The sequence below is a fragment of the Pogoniulus pusillus genome, chromosome 13 (genome assembly GCF_015220805.1).
Source record: "Pogoniulus pusillus isolate bPogPus1 chromosome 13, bPogPus1.pri, whole genome shotgun sequence".
Lineage (NCBI taxonomy): Eukaryota > Metazoa > Chordata > Aves > Piciformes > Lybiidae > Pogoniulus > Pogoniulus pusillus.
In genome coordinates, this window is record NC_087276.1 from 29,517,079 (window position 1) to 29,536,733 (window position 19,655).

At 46.5% G+C, this 19,655-nt stretch overlaps 1 protein-coding gene across 3 annotated transcripts in view; it reads right to left on the reverse strand.

Annotated features, from left to right (window-relative positions):
- TRRAP (transformation/transcription domain associated protein) overlaps positions 1–19,655 on the reverse strand; it is a 133,754-nt gene that overhangs the window by 46,810 nt on the left and 67,289 nt on the right. For all 3 annotated transcript variants that reach the window (XM_064153740.1, XM_064153739.1, XM_064153742.1), the window contains exons 46-57: positions 18,637–18,762; positions 17,675–17,821; positions 16,041–16,243; positions 15,228–15,349; positions 13,692–13,905; positions 12,031–12,210; positions 11,681–11,827; positions 9,072–9,191; positions 8,498–8,785; positions 7,399–7,536; positions 5,556–5,668; positions 4,955–5,090 (exon numbers count right to left, since the gene is read on the reverse strand). In XM_064153740.1, coding sequence (XP_064009810.1) covers positions 4,955–5,090; positions 5,556–5,668; positions 7,399–7,536; positions 8,498–8,785; positions 9,072–9,191; positions 11,681–11,827; positions 12,031–12,210; positions 13,692–13,905; positions 15,228–15,349; positions 16,041–16,243; positions 17,675–17,821; positions 18,637–18,762 — 1,934 coding nt within the window. The remainder of the gene's footprint in view (positions 1–4,954; positions 5,091–5,555; positions 5,669–7,398; positions 7,537–8,497; positions 8,786–9,071; positions 9,192–11,680; positions 11,828–12,030; positions 12,211–13,691; positions 13,906–15,227; positions 15,350–16,040; positions 16,244–17,674; positions 17,822–18,636; positions 18,763–19,655) is intronic.

Here is a 19,655-nt window from a genome sequence, read left to right on the forward strand (position 1 = left end):
CAGCCCATTCCAATGACAATCACTCTCTCTGACAACAACTTCATCCCAACATCCAGACTAGACCTCCCATGGCACAGCTTGAGACTGTGTCCCCTTCTTCTCTTGCTGGTTGCCTGGCAGAAGAGACCAACCCCACCTGGCTACAGCCTCCCTGCAGGGAGCTGCAGACAGCAATGAGCTCTGCCCTGAGCCTCCTCTTCTGCAGGCTGCACACCCCCAGCTCCCTCAGCCTCTCCTCACAGGGCTCTTCTCCAGGCCCCTCCCCAGCCTTGCTGCCCTTCTCTGGACACCTTCCAGCATCTCAACATCTCTCTTGAACTGAGGAGCCCAGACCTGGACACAGTTCCAACCAGTGTTGAGTACAAGGGCAGAATAACCTCCCTTGTCCTACTGGCCAGAGTACCATAGTAGTTTACCACTGTAATGCAAAGCATAAAGATTGCATCCACCTATTTTCCCTTCTTCCAAAGCAAAGTGTTAGAGCAGAATAAACACAGGACATTTAAAATAAGGCAATATCCAGTCCGATTTTGAAGCCAGTGAGAGAGACACACAGCTCGGCATATTTATCATGCCAGACTAAGCTGTCACAACCAAGCACACTGCTAGGATATTTTCTGTACTTAATCCTGCAAGATCTTGGAATTAAAGGATGCTCAGCATTTTTCATAATCATGTTTTATCTTTAGCACATATGAAAGCAGACAATCCACTGTCAATTTGACCTGTAATGATATTAACTGGCAGCTACTGGCTCGAAATTGAGATGCTGCTGATGAAACAAAACATTGCCCATTAAGCAATGGACTAATTCTTCTCTCCTCTCTCTGCAATATGAAGAATCACTGCCTGAAGCCCTCCTCAGTCAGTAAAACTATGTTTTAAATATTCAATTCACCCAAACTCTGGCATCTCTAGCTGAGTAATTCCAGTAATGTCACAGTGAGCAGCAGTGAAGATCAGTGAGCTCCTTGCCACTGTGATTTAATGCAGCAGGCTCACCTTTCAGATTGCAGTTCAGCATCTAGTCAGGTTTCTACATTAATTACTCACATTTACTATGAAAAGTGGGGATGTTTCCTTAATATATATATATATACACACATATACACACACACACATATCACAGAACCACAGAATTAACCAGGTTGGAAAAGACCTTTGAGACAATCAAGTCCAACTTCTAACACCTAACTACACTATGACACTAAGTGCCTTATCCAGTCTCCCTTTAACCACCTCCAGGGATGGTGACTCCACCATCTCTGTGGGCAATGAATGAAGCAGCTCCAGCTGGATGTTCATTCCTCCCAGCCTCCCCAGTTTTCATACTGTGCTCCCCTTTGAAGCCACAGAACTCTTCTCCTTGGTGGAAAATGGTGCCTGTCACCCATGATGGGACAAGAGAAAACAGGCACAAACCCAAAATGCAGAAAATTCCACTTCAACAGAAGAAAACACTTACTCATTTTGAGGGCAGTGGAACAAGCTGCCCAGAAAGATTGTGGTACCTCCATTCATGGAGGTATTCACAACCATATTAAATGTGTCCCTGAGCATGCTTTGAGATGGGCTGGGGAGGCAAGGGGTGTGGATCTGACAATCTCTGTGTCCCTTCCCACCAGTCCTGCTAGGAGTCAGTGCCTTCCTCTGGAAGTGGGAGCAAAGAAAGTCATTCACAGACTTGAGCAGCAGTTTGTCTCTCAGGGCTGGTATGATGCCTGACCTACAGATATGTCTGACATACTCAAGGATCCTCACCTGCCAAAATTCTGTGAAGCAGCAAGGCTGACTGCAAAGACAACTTCCCCATATAGATTGCAATGGGCTGCCCAGGGAGGTGGTGGAGTTGCTGTCCCTGGAGGCGTTCAAGCAAAGCCTGGATGAGGCACTTAGTGCCTTGGACTGGTTGACTGGCTAGGGCTGGGTGCTGGGTTGGCCTGGATGAGGTTGGAAGTCTCTCCCAACCTGGGGGACTCTGTGATTCTATATAATTTTCCCATTTCCTACAGAAGAGACACCCTGCATATGAAGTTAAAATAACAGAAAACTCCTGGTGACTCCAGCAGAGAAGTCTGTCATTTGCCTGGGAAGAAGGTGCTTAAGAACAGGTGAGGAAGAAGTTACCTTAACTATGCTCAGCTTTTTGCATGTGGAAGAGCTCACTAAAGCATGCTCTCAGGTAGAAGGCAGACACAGACCTACAGAGTTCCTGTGGCACCTTTTTGGAACATGGAGTGGGAGAAGGGCTGTGGCTGTGTATTCACAGTGTTTCCTAAGCCATTTAAGCTTCAGTCACAAAAATAGCCTCATATAAATTCTTGGAAAGAAACAATATCTTCCAGATGTGTATCCTTCCAAGTGTTATCTGCTGAATGTAGTTTGAACTGTTCTCTAACTGCCACAACTTAACTGGGCATTCATTCACCAAGCACACAGAATCATCCAGATTGGAAGAGACCTCCAAGATCATGGACAGCACAGATTAGAATCTCATGAGTGAAACCCAGCAAAGGACAAAAGGAAGGTTAAATGTTTCACAAGTGAAGTGTATGCTGCTCAGCAAAATGAATTACCAGCAGAACACAATAATGAACTCCATAATGAATCAGGAAGGTCAATAGCAGGGAAGTACAAGCAGCACAATATTACCTGTTTACTAAATGAAGATGATAACTGACTCCCTTGCCACACACAAGCAAAGAAGCCAAATGCTGTGCTGGTTTCTACAACAACCTACAACATGCCCTTAATCATAGAATCAATCAGGTTGGAAGAGACCTCCAAGATCATCCAGGCCAACCTAGCACCCAGCCCTATGCAGTCAACTTCAGCCTGGAGAAGACTTCGAGGAGACCTTACAGTAGCCTCTCAGTATCTGAAGGGGGCTACAGGAAGGCTGGGGAGGCACTACTGGCAAGGTCTGGTAATGACAGGATGAGGAGGAATGGGTTTGAACTGGCAGAGGGGAGATTGAAAGTAGATGTCAGGAAAGGGTTCTTTGCAGGGAGGGTGGTGAGACACTGGCACAGGTTGCCCAGGGAAGTTGTGGAGCACAGAAGCACCCGATGTGATCTTCGATCTTCGATCACATCGGGTGCTTCTGTGCCCCACAACCTCCCTGGAGGTGTTGAAGGCCAGGTTGGATGAGGCCTTGAGCATCCTGTTCTACTGGGAGGAACTGGATGATCTTTGAGGTCCCTTCCGACCTAAACCATTCTGTGATTCTATACAGGGTACATCTTTGCTACTTCAGACAAAGAGTATGTCCAGAAGGACTGTGGCATCTCAGCTCTCACTGAACTCTACTGCAAAAGGCAATCCAATCTAATTGGGCAGTGCTCTCAATGAAACAGTGGCACATGTGACCTCCAGAGGTCCCTTCCAAACTATTTTATGATTCTGTACATTTGAAACTATAAAAGTATAATTATCAATGGATTAAGTTTCTCAGAGAACCTTGGAACATGAGAAAATTCCAGACTCAAGTCTTCTCATTGCCCAGAAGAACAAACAGAAAGCTCCCAGCAGCAGTGCAACCTAGGAGCCTCAGCACTCTCCATCATAAACATAGAATCAACCAGGTTGGAAGAGATCTCCAAGATCATTCAGACCAACCTAGAACCCAGCCCTATCCTGTCAACTAGGCAATGGCACTAAGTGCCTCAGCCAGGCTTGGCTTCAACACCTCCAGGGACAGTGACTCCACCACCAACCTGGGCAGCCCATTCCAATGCCAATCACTCTCTCTGACAACTTCCTCCTAACATCCAGCCTAGACCTACCCTGCCACAACTTGAGACTCTGTCCCCTTCTTCTGTTGCTGCTTGCGTGGGAGAAGAGACCAACCCCACCTGGATACAACCTCCCTCCAGGTAGTTACAGACAGCAATGAGGTCTGCCCTGAGCCTCCTCTTCTGCAGGCTGCACACCCCCAGCTCCCTCAGCCTCTCCTCAAAGGGTTTGTGCTCCAGGCCCCTCCCCAGCTTTGTTGCCCTTCTCTGGGCATGTATCCAGAACTCTGTATCATCATTATGATACTTACTTCTACCATTAAACTGAGCACAAACTGCCACAATTTGAGAGGAGATAAAATTATTTTTCAGCCTTCTTTCAGTGAGGACTGCAGAGTTAAACAGTGCCACTCCACAAAGGCCTACTGTTAGAAGCTGTCTCAGTATCTTCACTTGCATACATTCCAGTATAAAGATTAGGTACATGAAAGTCAATCATCAACAAGCTAAGCATGCCCTTATGCTTATGCATGATGATTCTGTTTACTTCATAAAGCTACTTTTGCAGAATCAAAGTATATTTCCCCCCAAGAAGTAACCTATCCCTTTCTGTAATCCCAGTGATCCTTGTTCAAGTCTAATCCCCATCTCTCTTTCTGCCAATCACCTCCAATCCTGTCTCCTACACAGCCAGCCTCATTGATGCACCCTGCAACATTTAATTCAATGCCTCTCTCCTCTCTGCTTTAACTGTAAATGATAAAGTCCTTTACACTTTATCAAAGGAAATCACTTTCTTCAATGTCTTCCTTCAGTCTATTTACTCAGCTATCCCTGCAACACTTCCAGTCAAATTTCAGCTCCTCAAACCTCCTCCTGCTTGCACACACCTCTGTGGCAAGCAATTGTTGCTTTCTAATCACTTATTACCTGCCCTGGCTAAATTTCTTACACAGCACAGTTTTATAACCAGACAGAAAAGAACCAAGTCTGCCTGTTGAAATGAGAAGCTTCAATTGCCACAATCCCCAGCTGTGTGCTGGTGTGATGGTTTAGGTGTTACTCTATCCCAGCTAGCTTCAAAATAGCACAGCTGGAACACTGAAGGAAACTTCCAAAGAGCTGTGTCTGTGAAGTGAACTCTAATGTTGTCTTTTCATTTTACAACCAACATTTTGACAAGAGAAACTAAACATGAGCACAAAAAGGGCCTCACTTACCTGCACCAGTGCCTCCTTCATAGCAGTCCAGTTTGAAACCCTCCATGCACACTCCAGCACTAGGTAGGGGTTTATATGACCTTTTGACTGGCCATATTCTGTCAAAGGTTCCCACTGGTTCAACTCCTTTGAGCAGCTAAGAAACATCAAAGGCAGTGTTGATAAAAGTGATTATAACTGTTGTCTATCATGACACTAGCTGCAGATTTGTTTCTGAACAGCTTTCATAGAATCATAGTTTTATCCACATGGAAGGACTATTTATTTATAGGCAGTTGTGACAGAGGAGCGAGTGAACAGGGAAGAGCTGCATTTTGTCTCTCCCAAAACAACCATTTTAAATAGGAAAACCAAATTTCAGCTCCAGTCTGTTTCCACCAATGGCAAATTACATTTTTACAACACTTCTGGCATATCACATCTGAGACTCTGTGAAGGGAGGAAAAAAATTGCTTCTTTTTATTGCCTTTCAAGTTCCCCCTGTGTCTGAGCTAAGTCCCGAGCTAAGTTCATTCTGGTAACTAATGCTTTAAACCAGAAGGGTAGTTTACTTCTACTGCAAAGTAAAAGTGCTTGTTCTACATCTGCTTTAGAGTCTCACCGAATCCAATGATCTTCCCAGAGCTGATACTCAGGAAAGATGGAAGGGGAAGCATTGCTCCGTTCGTGCTCTTTTTTCGCCTTTTCCATTGCTTTTTCGTAAGTTTCTTGTGCCTAAATAAAATTCAAACCATTTTATTTTGCCATCTGCTATGTACATTAACTCAACAATCCTTTCTTTTAAAAAAAGAAGTGATCAAATCTTTATAAGTTTTAAAGGAAAAAAAGAAATTGCTGTGTTAACTCATTCCTGAATACAGTCGGCACTTGGCAGCTCTACAAGAGCTGTGAAACACTGAGTGATGTGCTCAAAACTCTCACTGTAGCTAGAACCATAGAACCAACCAGGCTGCAAGAGACCTCCAAGATCACCCAAGCCAACCTAGCACCCAGCCCTGGTCAAGCAACCAGACCATGGCACTAAGTGCCTCAGCCAGGCTTTGCTTCAACACCTCCAGGCACAGCAACTCCACCACCTCCCTGGGCAGCCCATTCCAATGCCAATCACTCTCTCTGACAACAACTTCCTCCTAACATCCAGCCTAGACCTGCCCTGGCACAGCTTGAGACTGTGTCCCCTTGTTCTGTTGCTGTTTGCCTGGTAGCAGAACCCAACCCCACCTGGCTACAGCCTCCCTGCAGGTAGCTGTAGACAGCAATGAGCTCTGCCCTGAGCCTCCTCTGCTGCAGGCTGCACACCCCCAGCTCCCTCAGCCTCTCCTCACAGGGCTCTGCTCCAGGCCCTTCACCACCTTCATGAGGTACTGGACACATTCCAATACCTCAACATCTCTTGAGTTGAGGAGCCCAGAACTCAACACAGCACTCAAAGTGAGGCCTGAGCAGTGCTGAGCACAGGAGCAGAATAACCTCCCTTGTCCTGCTGCCCACACTGCTCCTCAGCCAGCCCAGGATGCCATTGGCTCTGCTGCCCACCTGGGCACACTGCTGCCTCATCTTCAGCTACTCTCTACCAGTACCCCCAGCTCCCTCTCTGCCTGGCTGCTCTCAGCCACTCTGGCCCAGCCTGTAGTGCTGCTTGGGATTATTGTGGACAAAGTGTAGAACTCTGCACTTGGCCTTGTCCAGTCTCATCCCATTGGCCTCTGCCCACTCATCCAGCCTGGCCATGTCCCTCTGCAGGGCTCTCCTACCTTCCAATAGCTCCACAGCTGCTCCTAGCTTGGTGTCACCTGCAAGCTTACTGATGCTGGACTCAATCCCCTGCTCCAGATCATTAATAAAGATACTGAACAGGACTGTGCCCAGCACTGATCCTTGGGGGACACCACTAGTGCCAGCTGCCAACTGGATGTGTCACCATTCACCACCACTCTCTGGGCTCTGCCATCCAGCCAGTTCTTGACCCAGCACAGAGTGAATCTGTCCAAGCCACAAGCTGCCAGCTTGGCCAGGAGCTTGTTGTGGCAGACAGTGTCAAAGGCTTTGCTGCATTCCAGGTAGACTCCATCCAGAGCCTGCCCCACATTCACCAGGCAGATAACCTGATCATAAAAGGAGATCAGGCTGGTCAGGCAGGACCTGCCATGCCTAAATCCATGCTGGCTGGGCCTGATCCCTTGGCTGTCCTGTAGGTGTTTTGTGATGGTACTCAAGACAACCTGTTCCTTGACCTTGCCTGGCACTGAGGTCAGGCTGACAGGTCTCTAACACCACGTAGGTGTTACATGGCCTTAAACTAACACGTTAGCCAGGAGAAAACCTGTGGCTCTTCCTTTTTCAGAAGACTGACTTTTATTAATACTCAGATGATATTCCTGATGCCCAGAATTTTTATCCTGCCAGTGAACCTGTAGAAACCATTTCTGAACTGAAGAGTGTACCTGTTCAAAGAAGCCATGCTGCTCGTAGGCAATAGCTGTCGCGGTCTCTGGGAACTTGCAGCGCTTCTGCCACAGCCCAGCCCACATATCCTCTTCTTGTAACAGGGAGTAGAGCTCAGCAAGGGAATCCAGGATTTCCTAGAATGGCAAGCACAGATTGCTCCAGTCAAGATGGTCCTTACAGAACACAGCAGACAGTGGAATGTTCTGCACAGAGGCAAATTGAGGAAGATACAGAAACAGAGCAGTGCTTTAGAAGACTTATCATAGACTCTCCAGCAGTTATCATAGAATCAATCAGGTTGAAAGAGACCTTCAATATCATCCAGGCCAACCTAGCACCCAGCCCTGGCCAATCAACCAGACCGTGGCACTAAGTGCCTCAGCCAGGCTTTGCTTCAACACCTCCAGAAGTAGGTGACTGCAACCAAGTACTGAGAGCACCAGGACAAAAGAGACCCCCATGGCTTGCACACTGACTCGAGCTTCTCTTCCCTAAGAGTTCAAATCACAGCTGTCTCACTTCTCATTTACATTTCCCAGAGAGTCATATACAGTTGATAGAAACTATAACATTTTAAAGGATGCCCTTCCCTCTTCCCCCTTCTTCCCCAGAAGTGAAGGAATTAGATGGAGAGAGAGGAAGGCTATGCAGACCCAAATAAATCATCTCACTGTGATTTGGAAGTTAAAAGAAGAAAAGTTTAACAATAAATTAAAGGTCTAAGAGGTAGGGAAGGTGCAAAGATATAGGGAGGGGAAACAAGAGCCAAAATATGTAAATATAAAAGCAGATTTGATGGCAATGGGTTTTGTCCACCCCATGGGTGATGGCCACTTGGTGAAGGAAAAAAGAACCAGGCACAGGATGGTGATTTCTGGTGAGCAGGAAGGCAGGGGAGAGAGAGCAAACAGAAGACCTCTGCTTTTATGGATCTTGGACAGGAAAGGGGAGTGGGCTAACCACCATCACATGGTAGTGTTCAGACCCACCCCTGGGGAGGAGTCAAGACCACCTGGGGTCAGGCTCAAGATCACTCCCCCCAGGAGTACACAGCAAACAACATTTCCTAAGGTACTCCATTTAACATAACACTACCTGCTGAGGAGGAGTGATGCTTTCCTGCTCATAGAACTCCGTCGTCTGTTTAGGTTTGATCTGTAGACTGAGTCCCTTTTCAAAGGCTTGATGTTCCAGCATCAGAGTAGAACGAAACCAGAGGTTGTGAGTTTTCCCCAAGTACTTCAGGACACAAGGTCTGATGGGAATGGGAGGAACACACTGTGACATTGCTTCCACAAAGCAATTCAGGGCACTCGGCTGGCAATCTCGCTGCACTTGATGGCTTCCACTGCACAAGAAAGGGCTTATTTCACCTGCTAGAGCCTAGAAGAAAATAACATAACAGTTATCTGCTCATTTGGATTCTTCAGGTAAAGAATTTACATTAAACACCTTGCTAACACAGGCAACAATTGCTTCTCAAGTGCATTTCTCTTTGCAAACTAAAGGGTCTTTCAAATGCTACAGACAGAAACACTCAGCATCCACTAGCCAGGCAGAATGGCAACTTCCCCAAAGGAACTGAGCAAGTCACTCATCACACAAATACATTGCCCTGAAACATCAGTCATTCACAAAGAGGAACTTGTAAGTGAGGAGAGATGCTCACATGTTGCTGTCTGTCAGACAGGATCTTCCAAAGTCGTGAAAAGAGCTGGATCCAAGTCTTCTCTGCCAGAGGTGTAGAAATGTGGCACAACTGGACAAAGGCACTCAGCAATGCTCCAGTCTGGGAACAAGAAGAGATGTATACAGATGTGATAAATACCATTTGTACTGAGGAACAGTGCTGCACAGTGTGACGGTTTGAGTGTTCCCTGCCCCAGACTAGACTCAGCCAGCTCTGGAAATTGAATGCAGCTTTGTATTTACAGCTTAGCAGAATATATAAGCAGACAGTTACAGTATATACAGAAACAGACAAGGGAAAAAGTAATACAGAAACACAACAGCCCTCCCAGAAACCTGAGTCCCCAGGAGGGGCTCCCAACCGCCCCTTCACCTTCCCCCTAACCCTCTCAACCTTACCCCAGTCCCAAGGAAGAATGGAGGTTTGACCAGGGGGTTAGCAAGCAAAGTGGATTTAGTCAGAGAAATGGAGGGTGAGGTTAGAGAGAGAGATGCAGCTCAGAGCTCCCCAGCAGAAGTGCCTTATCTATGTTTCGAATGCTTGTTCTCATACATCTCAGCAAGCCTATGAGTGAAGTAGATACCATTCTGTTTTCCCAGCCTGTAATCTAGTTCTTCTCACCAAAACATTGTAGCTAGCTTCAAAGTAGCACACACAGTTATAGGCTTGTTTAAGCAGTGATGCAAATGCCTTTGACAACCAACATGCAGAAAATGATCCTTTAACAATAGTGACCAGTGTAAGAAGGATGTAATCCTATCTCATTTTACTGTAACCATTAAAAAAGGGCAAAAAGTAGATGATAATAGGAATAGGATCTGATAATGCAATTAACCTTGCCCATGGGCCTAACCTGTTGGTATAAGAATCATAGAATCAACCAAGTTGGAAGAGACCTCCAAGCTCAGCCAGCCCAACCTAGCACCCAGCCCTGTCTAATCAACCAGACCATGGCACTAAGTGCCTCATCCAGGCTTTGCTTCAACACCTCCAGGGACAGGGACTCCACCACCTCCCTGGGCAGCCCATTCCAATGGCAATTTCAATTCTGTGAGCTCTGACAAGGAAATTTACTATCAGTTCTTTTCTAAGCAGCTCTTTCTTGTTCTGGAAGGAGTGGAAGGAAAGAAGAGAGATGGAAAAGACCTAGGAGAGCTGAAGAAGGAGGGGAGAAAGCAGCAGGCATTAGAAGAACAGGGATTTATGATGACTGAGAAAAAAGCAAGCTGGATATGTGTGCAAATTCTCTTTTTAATGTGAATGTGCATACTTTTGCTCTGGGTTTACCTTGAGTTACTGAGGACACTTGCACACCCAGTTCATAAAGGTGCTTCCTCCCTGGAGGTGTTCAAGTCCAGGCTGGATGAGGCCTTGAGCAACCTGTTCTAGTAGGGGGTGTCCCTGCCTATGGCAGGGGGATGGAGCTGGATGATCCTTGAGGTCCCTTCCAACCCAGACCATACTATGATAATCTCCAAGGCAAGAGTGCAATCAGCTTCACGAGGCAAAGTTCCCAAAATAACATACAAAGCTACCAAACAAGTGTGACTGTTTGAAATCCCTTACTAGGGAGGTAAAATTTGTCCTTAAAGCAGTGGAATAAAATTCAAATGAGAATTTGGGATGGAATATAGGAAATTAGTACTTGCATACAACTTATGCAGCCAGCAAAGATAGAACTACCTTTCTGACATTTAGAAAAGCAAAAAGATGATCAAACACCAGATCTACTGAGAACTGGGTTATCAAGTCATGTAGATGTTGATTTCTCTCTGAGGATCAAGGAGACAGCACAGAACTGGGTTTACTGTGGAAACTACTTCAATGTAGCTTGCAGTTAAAATTGTTTTCTTAGCCATTACTTAAAACATCAGATGTTGATGTGCTGCTTTGGTTCTGTACACTTTGTCATCACTGCTTTCATATCTGAAGAGTTAAAATACCCTTGCAGATGGAGAAGGATGCAGTTTAGCTGTATAGGAAAGGGATACAGAAAAGACTATGAGGAGAGGTAGAGGGAGCTGGGGGTGTGCAGCCTGCAGAAGAGGAGGCTCAGGGCTGACCTCATTGCTCTCTGAAGGGAGGCTGTAACCAGGTGGGGGTTGGTCTTTTCTGCCAGGCAACCAGCAACAGAAGAAGGGGACAGAGTCTCAAATTGTGTCAGGGCAGGTCTAGGCTGGATGTTAGGAGGAAGTTGTTGTCAGAGAGAGTGACTGGCATTGGAATGGGCTGCCCAAGGAGGTTATGGAGTTGCTGTCCCTGGACATGTTGAAGCAAAGCCTGGATGGGGCACTCAGAGCTATGGTCTGGTTGATTGGACAGGGCTAGGTGATAAGCTGGACTGGATGAGCTTGGAGATCTCTTCCAGCCTGCTTGGTTCTACGATTCTACCCAGTGATTAAGTGAAGGTTTAAGAATTTTTTTTACCCTATGCATGTAAGAAATTACATCAATGAATATATTTTTTTAAATGAAATAAATAATCAGAAGTGTGAGGGGAGAAAAAAAAAACCAAGCAGCTATGTCAAGTCAGTTTGAAGCTGTGAGTATGAAGGTGATTTGCCAGGAAACCAAAGGCCTGTACCAACCTTCACTTCTCGAAGGGAGTCCAGGAATTTGTCATGCCGGTTGGTCAACATATGCAGCTGATTGCCAATGTCCTTCTCAGAGAGTTCCTTAGTTTTAGGTGTACTGGTCTGATCTCCAGGTGCCAACTCAATGTCTATTTCAACATCCTGCACAGAAGCAAACAGCTCAAAGCATGCAGATAGTTTCAAAGTACTTTGCTTTTTTCTAAGCCAGGCAAATACAAACTACCCTTCTGACTGCCTCGTTTCAGATCTCACCTATCTCTGCAAGACATATGCTCCAAATTTATTTGATGAAGAGCTACATGCCACCAAAAAGACTTCTTTCTACAGTGTCCTCTGCAAGTTACCTCCTCTTTGGATTCACTGTTTTCCCTTTCCCGGGGCTCCTGTTTGACGTGGGTTACCATAGCGAACGCTGCTCTGTCGTGACTGTCAGCAAGGTTGATGACGTTGGTGATGGAGGGCAGCATAGCACCCTGACAGCTTGTCCCAATGGTAGTATTTCTCTCACACACTGCCAGCAGTAGCTAAGACATCAAGAAGAAAAGAGGTTTTAAATAGACATTTTAGGTTATTATTTCCAGGAAAAATTCGCTGTGGCTCAATAGTTCTCAGGAAGCTAAAAGCTGCCACAACCCCTTCAAGGCTCACTTCTCTCCTCTCTTCAACAAATACACCAACACATCTCCATCATATTGGGTGCTGGAGGCTCAGTGGGGAGGTTCAGACTGGATGTTAGGAAGAAATTCATCACCATAAGGGCTGTTAGCAGGATGTGCCATAGAATCAACCAGGTTGGAAGAAACCTCCAAGCTCAGACAGTCCAACCTAGCACCCAGCCCTGGCCAGTCAACCAGACCATGGCACTAAGTGCCTCAGCCAGGCTTGGCTTCAACACCTCCAGGGACAGCAACTCCACCACCTCCCTGGGCAGCCTATTCCAATGCCAATCACTCTCTCTGCCAACAACTTCCTCCTAACATCCAGCCTGGAAAGACAACCCCACCTCACAGTTGTCATATCACCAGAGCACTGGCTCTGGGCTGAACATTTTCTGCTCTAACAGCTCTTGCACTTTCTCTAATCAGCATCTTTTGTTAAGAAATGGGTTTTCCCAAGAAGCATTAACCCAGACATTAAGCTTTCCACAGAGAAAATAGATTTGAGAGGCTGATAATTAAAGCCACTTACCAAGCACCACCATTTCATGGGTTTAGACACTGTATTTATTTTTAAGCACCACAGGAAGTATCTGAGGCAAAAGGCTTAGTATTTTTAGCTTTAATACAGACTGCAGAGCACACTTAGTCAAAAAAGAACTTTAAAAAGTATCTTTTTTGAATTCTAATTGTATTTCAGAGTGACTGAAGGAGGAACTTCTTTACTGGAAGAGTCACAGAGCACTAGAACAGGCTCCCCAGAGAGGCTGTGGAGTCTCCTTCACTGGAGACATACAAGACCTGTCCAGGTGTGTTCCTGTGTGACCTGAGCTGGATTGTATGGCCCTGCTCTGGCAGGGGGGTTGGACTCTGGGTCCCTTCCAACCCCTAACACCCTGTGAGCCTGTGAAGGAGCTGGGGCTGTTCAGTTTGAAAAACAGTAGGCTGAGGGAAGATCTCATCACTCTCTACAGTTATCTGAAAGAATGCTGTGGAGAGGCTGCTCCTGGTCTCTTCTCACAGGTAAACAGTGACAGAACGAGAGGGAACAGCCTCAAGCTATGACTGGGTAGGTTCAGACTTAGGTGTATCAGGAAATGATCAGGTTTATTAGACTGCAGATTAGGTTTATCAGGAATTTTTTTTTCCACAGCAAGAGTGGTCAGGCACTGAAATGGGCTGCCCAGGGAGGTGGCAGAGTCACCAACCCTGGAGGTGTTTAAAGGTTGATTGGATGTGGTGCTTGGGGATACGGTTCAAGGTGTACCTAGTAGCGTGTGGCTACTGGTCAGACTCGGTGATCCTGAGGGGCTTCTCCAAGCCCAGTGTTTCTTTGGTAACTTGCCTACCTCGATGCACTGTTTTATCCAGAAGTGATTGCCCATTGCTTCCCAGTTCTGAGAGCAGGTGACATAAAGCAGGCGCTCATAAACTCGCCGCTTCATCGAGTTGTCAAAGACCTCAAAGAACTTGGCCCGGATGAGCGGCTGGGCACAGCGCAAACCCGACAGGAATGCTGGCTCCAGCTTAGCTGTCAGCTCACTACCAGAGAGGTTCTCATCCCTAAAATGAACAAAGAGGAAACAACAGAGACATCAGAAAGAAAGCTCGTCTAGGTTTTGCAGAGAGCACACAAAAACCCAAAGAGAAGCCATGCTGCAGAAGCGCACATGGTGTGACACGCGCCCAGGTGTGGCATGTTCAAAGCAACAGGAAAGAAAACACTGCTGCTTGCCAGAAAATGGCCCCAGAACTGCTGTAAACAACTCTGTCATAGAATCAGCCAGGATGGAAGAGACCTCCAAGATCATCCATACCAACCTAGCAACCAGCCCTAGCCAGTCAACCAGACCATGGCACCAAGTGCCTCATCCAGGCTTTTCTTGAACACCTCCAGGCATGCCAATTCCACCACCTCCCTGGGCAGCCCATTCCAATGCCAATCACTCTCTCTGACAACAACTTCCTCCTCACATCCAACCTAGACCTCCCCTGGCACAACTTCAGACTCTGTCCCCCCTTGTTGTGTTGCTGGCTGCCTGGCAGTAGAGCCCAACCCCACCTGGCTACAGCCTCCCTTCAGGCAGCTGCAGACAGCAAGGAGCTCTGCCCTAATCCTCCTCTTCTGCAGGCTGCACACCCCCAGCTCCCTCAGCCTCTCCTCACAGGGCTCTGCTCCAGGCCCCTCACCAGCTTTGTTTCCCTTCTCTGGACATGTTCCAGCACCTCAACATCTCTCTTGAACTGAGGAGCCCAGAACTGGGGCTCCAAGGTGTGGCCTGAGCAGTGCTGAGTACAGGGGCAGAAGAACCTCCCTCATCCTACTGGCCACACTGCTCCTGAGCCAGCCCAGGATGCCACTGGTCTCTTGGCTACCTGGGCACACTGCTGCCTCATCTGCAGCCTACTATCTTTCAGGATAAAACTCTATCATAAGTCTCAAGTTGTGCCAGGGGAGGTCTAGGCTGGATGTTAGGAGGAAGCTGTTGGCAGAGAGAGTGATTTGCATTGGAATGGGCTGCCCAGGGAGGTGGCGGAGTCATCGTCCCTGGAGGTGTTCAAGCAAAGCCAGTTACTTCTATAGGTTGGACTGGATGATCACAGTATCACACAGTATCACAGTATCATCAAGGTTGGAAGAGACCTCACAGATCATCAAGTGATCTTAGGGATTTCTTCCAACCTGGTTGATTCAATGATTCTATATTCAAACTGTCCTCAGTAATTACATATTGTGGCCTCAGTGAAAAGAATTCAATTTAGGAAAAAAAACATTAAAATCACTTAATTCAGACCTACAAAGATCAATGGCACATTATAAAGGTCACCTATGGCACAAATTATGAACCAATAAGCTGCAACAAATGATTAATTGCTATAATTACCTATAGACATAGTTAACAAGGTCTAAGAACTGGGCATTTAATTCAAGGTCTTCTGGAAAACGCTTTTCAATGTAAGTCATCATTTTCACCAGCAAAATGGACTTCTCCCGCAGAGTAGGTGTCTGTGGTAAAAGAGGACATGATTAATTTTGTCAACACATCCTAAAACTTGCACAGAAGTGGAGCATTTCAAAGCACACCTCAGCCAGCCTTTATGCCACTCCCTCACCTCTGAAGTACTGAAAAACAGCTTGGCAGAAGGTCACAGCTCTTAAAAGAGAACTCAAGCATTTCCCCTTCTCATATATGCTGCAGAACTTTAAACTCGTGGCTGGCTTATAGGCATTTAATATTGGAGAGCAGTAATCATGGAATGGTTTAGGTTGGAAGGGACCTCAAGGATCAGCCAATTCCAATCCCCTGCCATAGGCAGGGACACCTCCCACTAGAACAGGTGGCTCAAGGTCTCATCCAACCTGGCCTTGAACACGTCCAGGGAGGTGGTGGAGCAGAGAAGCTCCCAATGTGATCTTTGATCACATTGGGAGCTTCTCTGCTCCACCACTTCCCTGGGCAACCTGTGCCAGTGTCTCACCACCCTCACTGCAAACAACCCTTTCCTAACATCTACTTTGAATCTCCCCTCTTCCACTTTAAACCCATTCCTCCTCATCCTGTCATTACCAGACCTTGTCAATAGTCCCTCCCCAGCCTTCCTGTAGCCCCCATCAGATACTGGAAGGCCACTCTAAGGTCTCCCTGAAGCCTTCTCTTCTCCAGGCTGAAGATAATGATTTTATCTCGTTAATTTACCTGATTAGCTGCCATTGGGGAATTGTTTTTCACCCACTCTTCCACTATTTTCACCACTGCACGAAGAATTTTGGCATCAGTGGATTTTTCAATGAGAGATGTCAGAATAGCTTGGATAAAATTCTTCCTCATTTCCATGCTCATCACAGCCAAGCGAGTTTTCACAAGATCCAGGCTGAGCATTACCAGCTCACTTGTACCTGCTATGGATGCAAACAAAGGAGTGAGTGTTGTGTACACACCTACAAAACACAGAGTAAAGCTTTTCTCCAGAGAAGCTGCTGTTATTTGAAGAACAGCAATGACAATATCTGTTACCTGCAAATTCATTCCTAGAAATAGCCTTCTCACAATTACTGCTTTTCCATTCCCAAACAACTAAGACAAAGTCCTTCCAAAATAGTAGCCTTTCAAAACTATAAAGGGGTTTCATTTCAGTCCATCTGTGGTAAAAGGTATCACAGAAGACCAGTACTGTGGGCACAAGACAACTTCAAGAGGTTCAACAAGACCAAGTGCAAGGTCTTGCATCTGGGTTGAGGCAATCCCAAGCACAAATCCAGGCTGGGCAGTGAGTGGCTGGAGAGCAGCCCTGAGCAGAGGGACTTGGGGGTGCTGGTGCACAAGAAGCTCAACAGGAGCCAGCAGTGTGCACTTGCAGCCCAGAAAGCCAAGAAGAGCCTGGGCTGCAGCAGCAGAAGTGTGGCCAGCAGGGCCAGGGAGGTGATTCTCCTTCTCTACTCTGCTCTGCTGAGACCCCACCTGGAGTACTGCATCCAGTTCTGGAGCCCCTGGGACAAGAGGGATGTGGAGATGCTGGAGTGTGTCCAGAGAAGGGCCAGGAGGATGCTCAGAGGGCTGCAGCAGCTCTGCTGTGACCACAGACTGAAAGAGTTGGGGCTGTTGAGTCTGCAGAATAGGTGGCTCCCAGGTGACCTTTTTGTGGCCTTCCAGGATCTGAAGGGGGTCTCCAAAAACGCTGGGGAGGGACTTTTTAGGCTCTCAGGGAGTGACAGGACTGGGGGAACAGAGCAAAGCTGGAGGTGGGGAGGTTCAGACTGGACATGAGGAGGAAGTTGTTGAGCATGAGAGTGGTGGGAGGCTGGAATGGGTTGCCCAGGGAGGTGGTTGAGGCCCCATGGCTGGAGGTGTTTAAGGCCAGCCTGCAGGGTAGGATGTCCCTGCCTATAGCAGGGGGTTGGAACTAGCTGATCCTTGTGGTCCCTTCCAACCCTGACTGATTCTATAGACAGAACTGTACAGACTGAAAAAGATGCTGGTTTATGATAAAACACAACAAGGCTGTTGTGTTTCTGTATTACTCTTTAACTTGTCTATTTCTGTCTACAGCTGTATAGATTGTAACTCTCTGCTTGTATCTTGTGCTAAGCTGTGAATATAAAGCTCCATTCCTTAACTTCCAGCTGGTTGAGTCTAGTCTGGGTGATTTTCTTAAGGGGGGGGGGGGGGGGCAGGTAACACCCAAACCATCACATCATTGCTGAAGCATTTTTCACTACACAATAATGCACACAAAGCTCTGCTAAATCATTTGAATCCACTTTGTATGACAAGATTCTAATACTTTACAGCATTTCTAACCATAAACCCCTTTAGTTTATACAGTGCAGTACCTGTAGTTGCTTCTGCTGTTCCTGCTGTAGCCTGTGGGTTTAAGTGTTCCCTGACCATCTTCTGCAGAGACCTCATAAAAACAGAAATCAGCCTGTCAATGTAGCTGGGATTGTTACTGCAGGCAGACTTAAGGATCATTAAAGTACCTGCAGACAAAAACAAGGAAGTAAAGCTTTCATTGAGCATGACCCCAGTGAGATACAGGCTTTCAGTGTGGATCTTCTCATTCTGTTGAGAAATTCTCTTAGCTGTATTTCATCCTGCCATGAAACAACCACACTCCTACCCACACCACAGACAGACTAGAAAGAATGGTCTACACCAAAATACCAGATTTGCTCACTCAAGGCAAAAACTCTGCTTGTGTGACTTCTCCCCCCATTTAGTTGATGCTTTGTGTGATTTCTCCCCCTATTTAATTAATGATTTCTTATTTCATGAGAATCCAAGATCTACAAATACATAACTCTTCCCACTCTATTTAAATCAGCTGATAAATGAGGCTTTAAAAACAACTGCAAAACAAATTAGAAAGCACTAAGATGCAAGAATGTTTACAGAGTCCTCTGATGTATTCTCTTGTCTCTCTGAGTACTCCAGCAGGCTTTTGGGCTTTCCATGTAACAGGTATCCAGTAACTTTTGACACTGCATTTTGATTCACCTGAATGCTGCATCTTTTTACTAAGTGCACTCTGAATACAGAAAGCTTCCATCTAGCACAGCTGCAGCTCCCCACTTCCAATAATTGCTGCCACATCAGCTACTGGGAGAAAACAGAATGCAATGAACCTCCCAGCCCCTTTCTTCATAGCAGAGATCCCAAGCTATTTTCTCAAGCTATTTCCCAACAGCTTCCTCTGCACAACATCATTTTCCTTATGGAAAATGCAGGCTGATGACAAGGACTGTATTCATTTCCAGGCACTATATATGTCTCCTAGAGATGTGGGGAAACTTACCAAAGAGCTGAGAAGGGTTAGCATTAGTGGCTTTTTCATAATTAGTAAGCCCTTCATAAATCACCTTTCCGACTGCAGCGTAAAGGCACTCAAGCTCCTCATACTTGGAAGCTACACTTGAGGTACCTGCGGGTTCAGAGAGTTGTGCTTACTTTTGGTAACAATCAGCCACAGAACAAGCAAGGAACAGTCACACTGTGAACATACAGTCAGCTACACCATCACTGGCATTTTGCTAATGTACCAACAGGCAGATCCCATTTATACAAACCTCTTCATTATACAAGCAGCATGGCTGCTAAAGAACTCGTTTTGATGAGAAGTCTTTGGTTACTGGGGTCTTTTTGAGATACTGCTGTCTACAGCTACCTGAAGGGAGGCTGGAGCCAGGTGGGGTTGGGCTCTGCTGCCAGGCACCCAGCAACAGAACAAGGGGACAGAGTCTCAAGTTGTGCCATGGGAGGTCTAGGCTGGATGTTAGGAGGAAGTTGTTGTCAGAGAGAGTGATTGGCATTGGAATGGGCTGCCCAGGGAGGTGGTGGAGTCACCATCCCTGGAGATGTTCAAGAAAAGCCTGGCTGGGGCACATAGTGCCATGGTCTGGTTGACTGGACAGGGTTGGGTGCTAGGTTGGACTGGATGATCTTGGAGGTCTCTTCCAACCTGGATGATTCTGTGATTACCTAAATCAGTCTACACTGGTCTTGAGCAACCTACTCTAGTGGGAGCTGTCCCTGCCTATGGCAGGGGGCTGAGCTTTGAGGTCCCTTCCAACCTACACCATTCTATGATTCTATGATGAAGATGCAGCATATTACCTGTTGTCTGTCTCTGTTATGCTTTATCTCCCCTCCTTGTTTAAGCAAAAGAGAAAAGCTTACAAACCTGCACTTCTAAAGCTGAAAAATCCTAACTGCAAAAATACCTTAGATTTATAATGTGCACTTCTTGAGCCAAAGTTATGACAGCCACAGGTTATTAAGCTTTTATGTCAATGGCTAATGATGTATTCCACATGA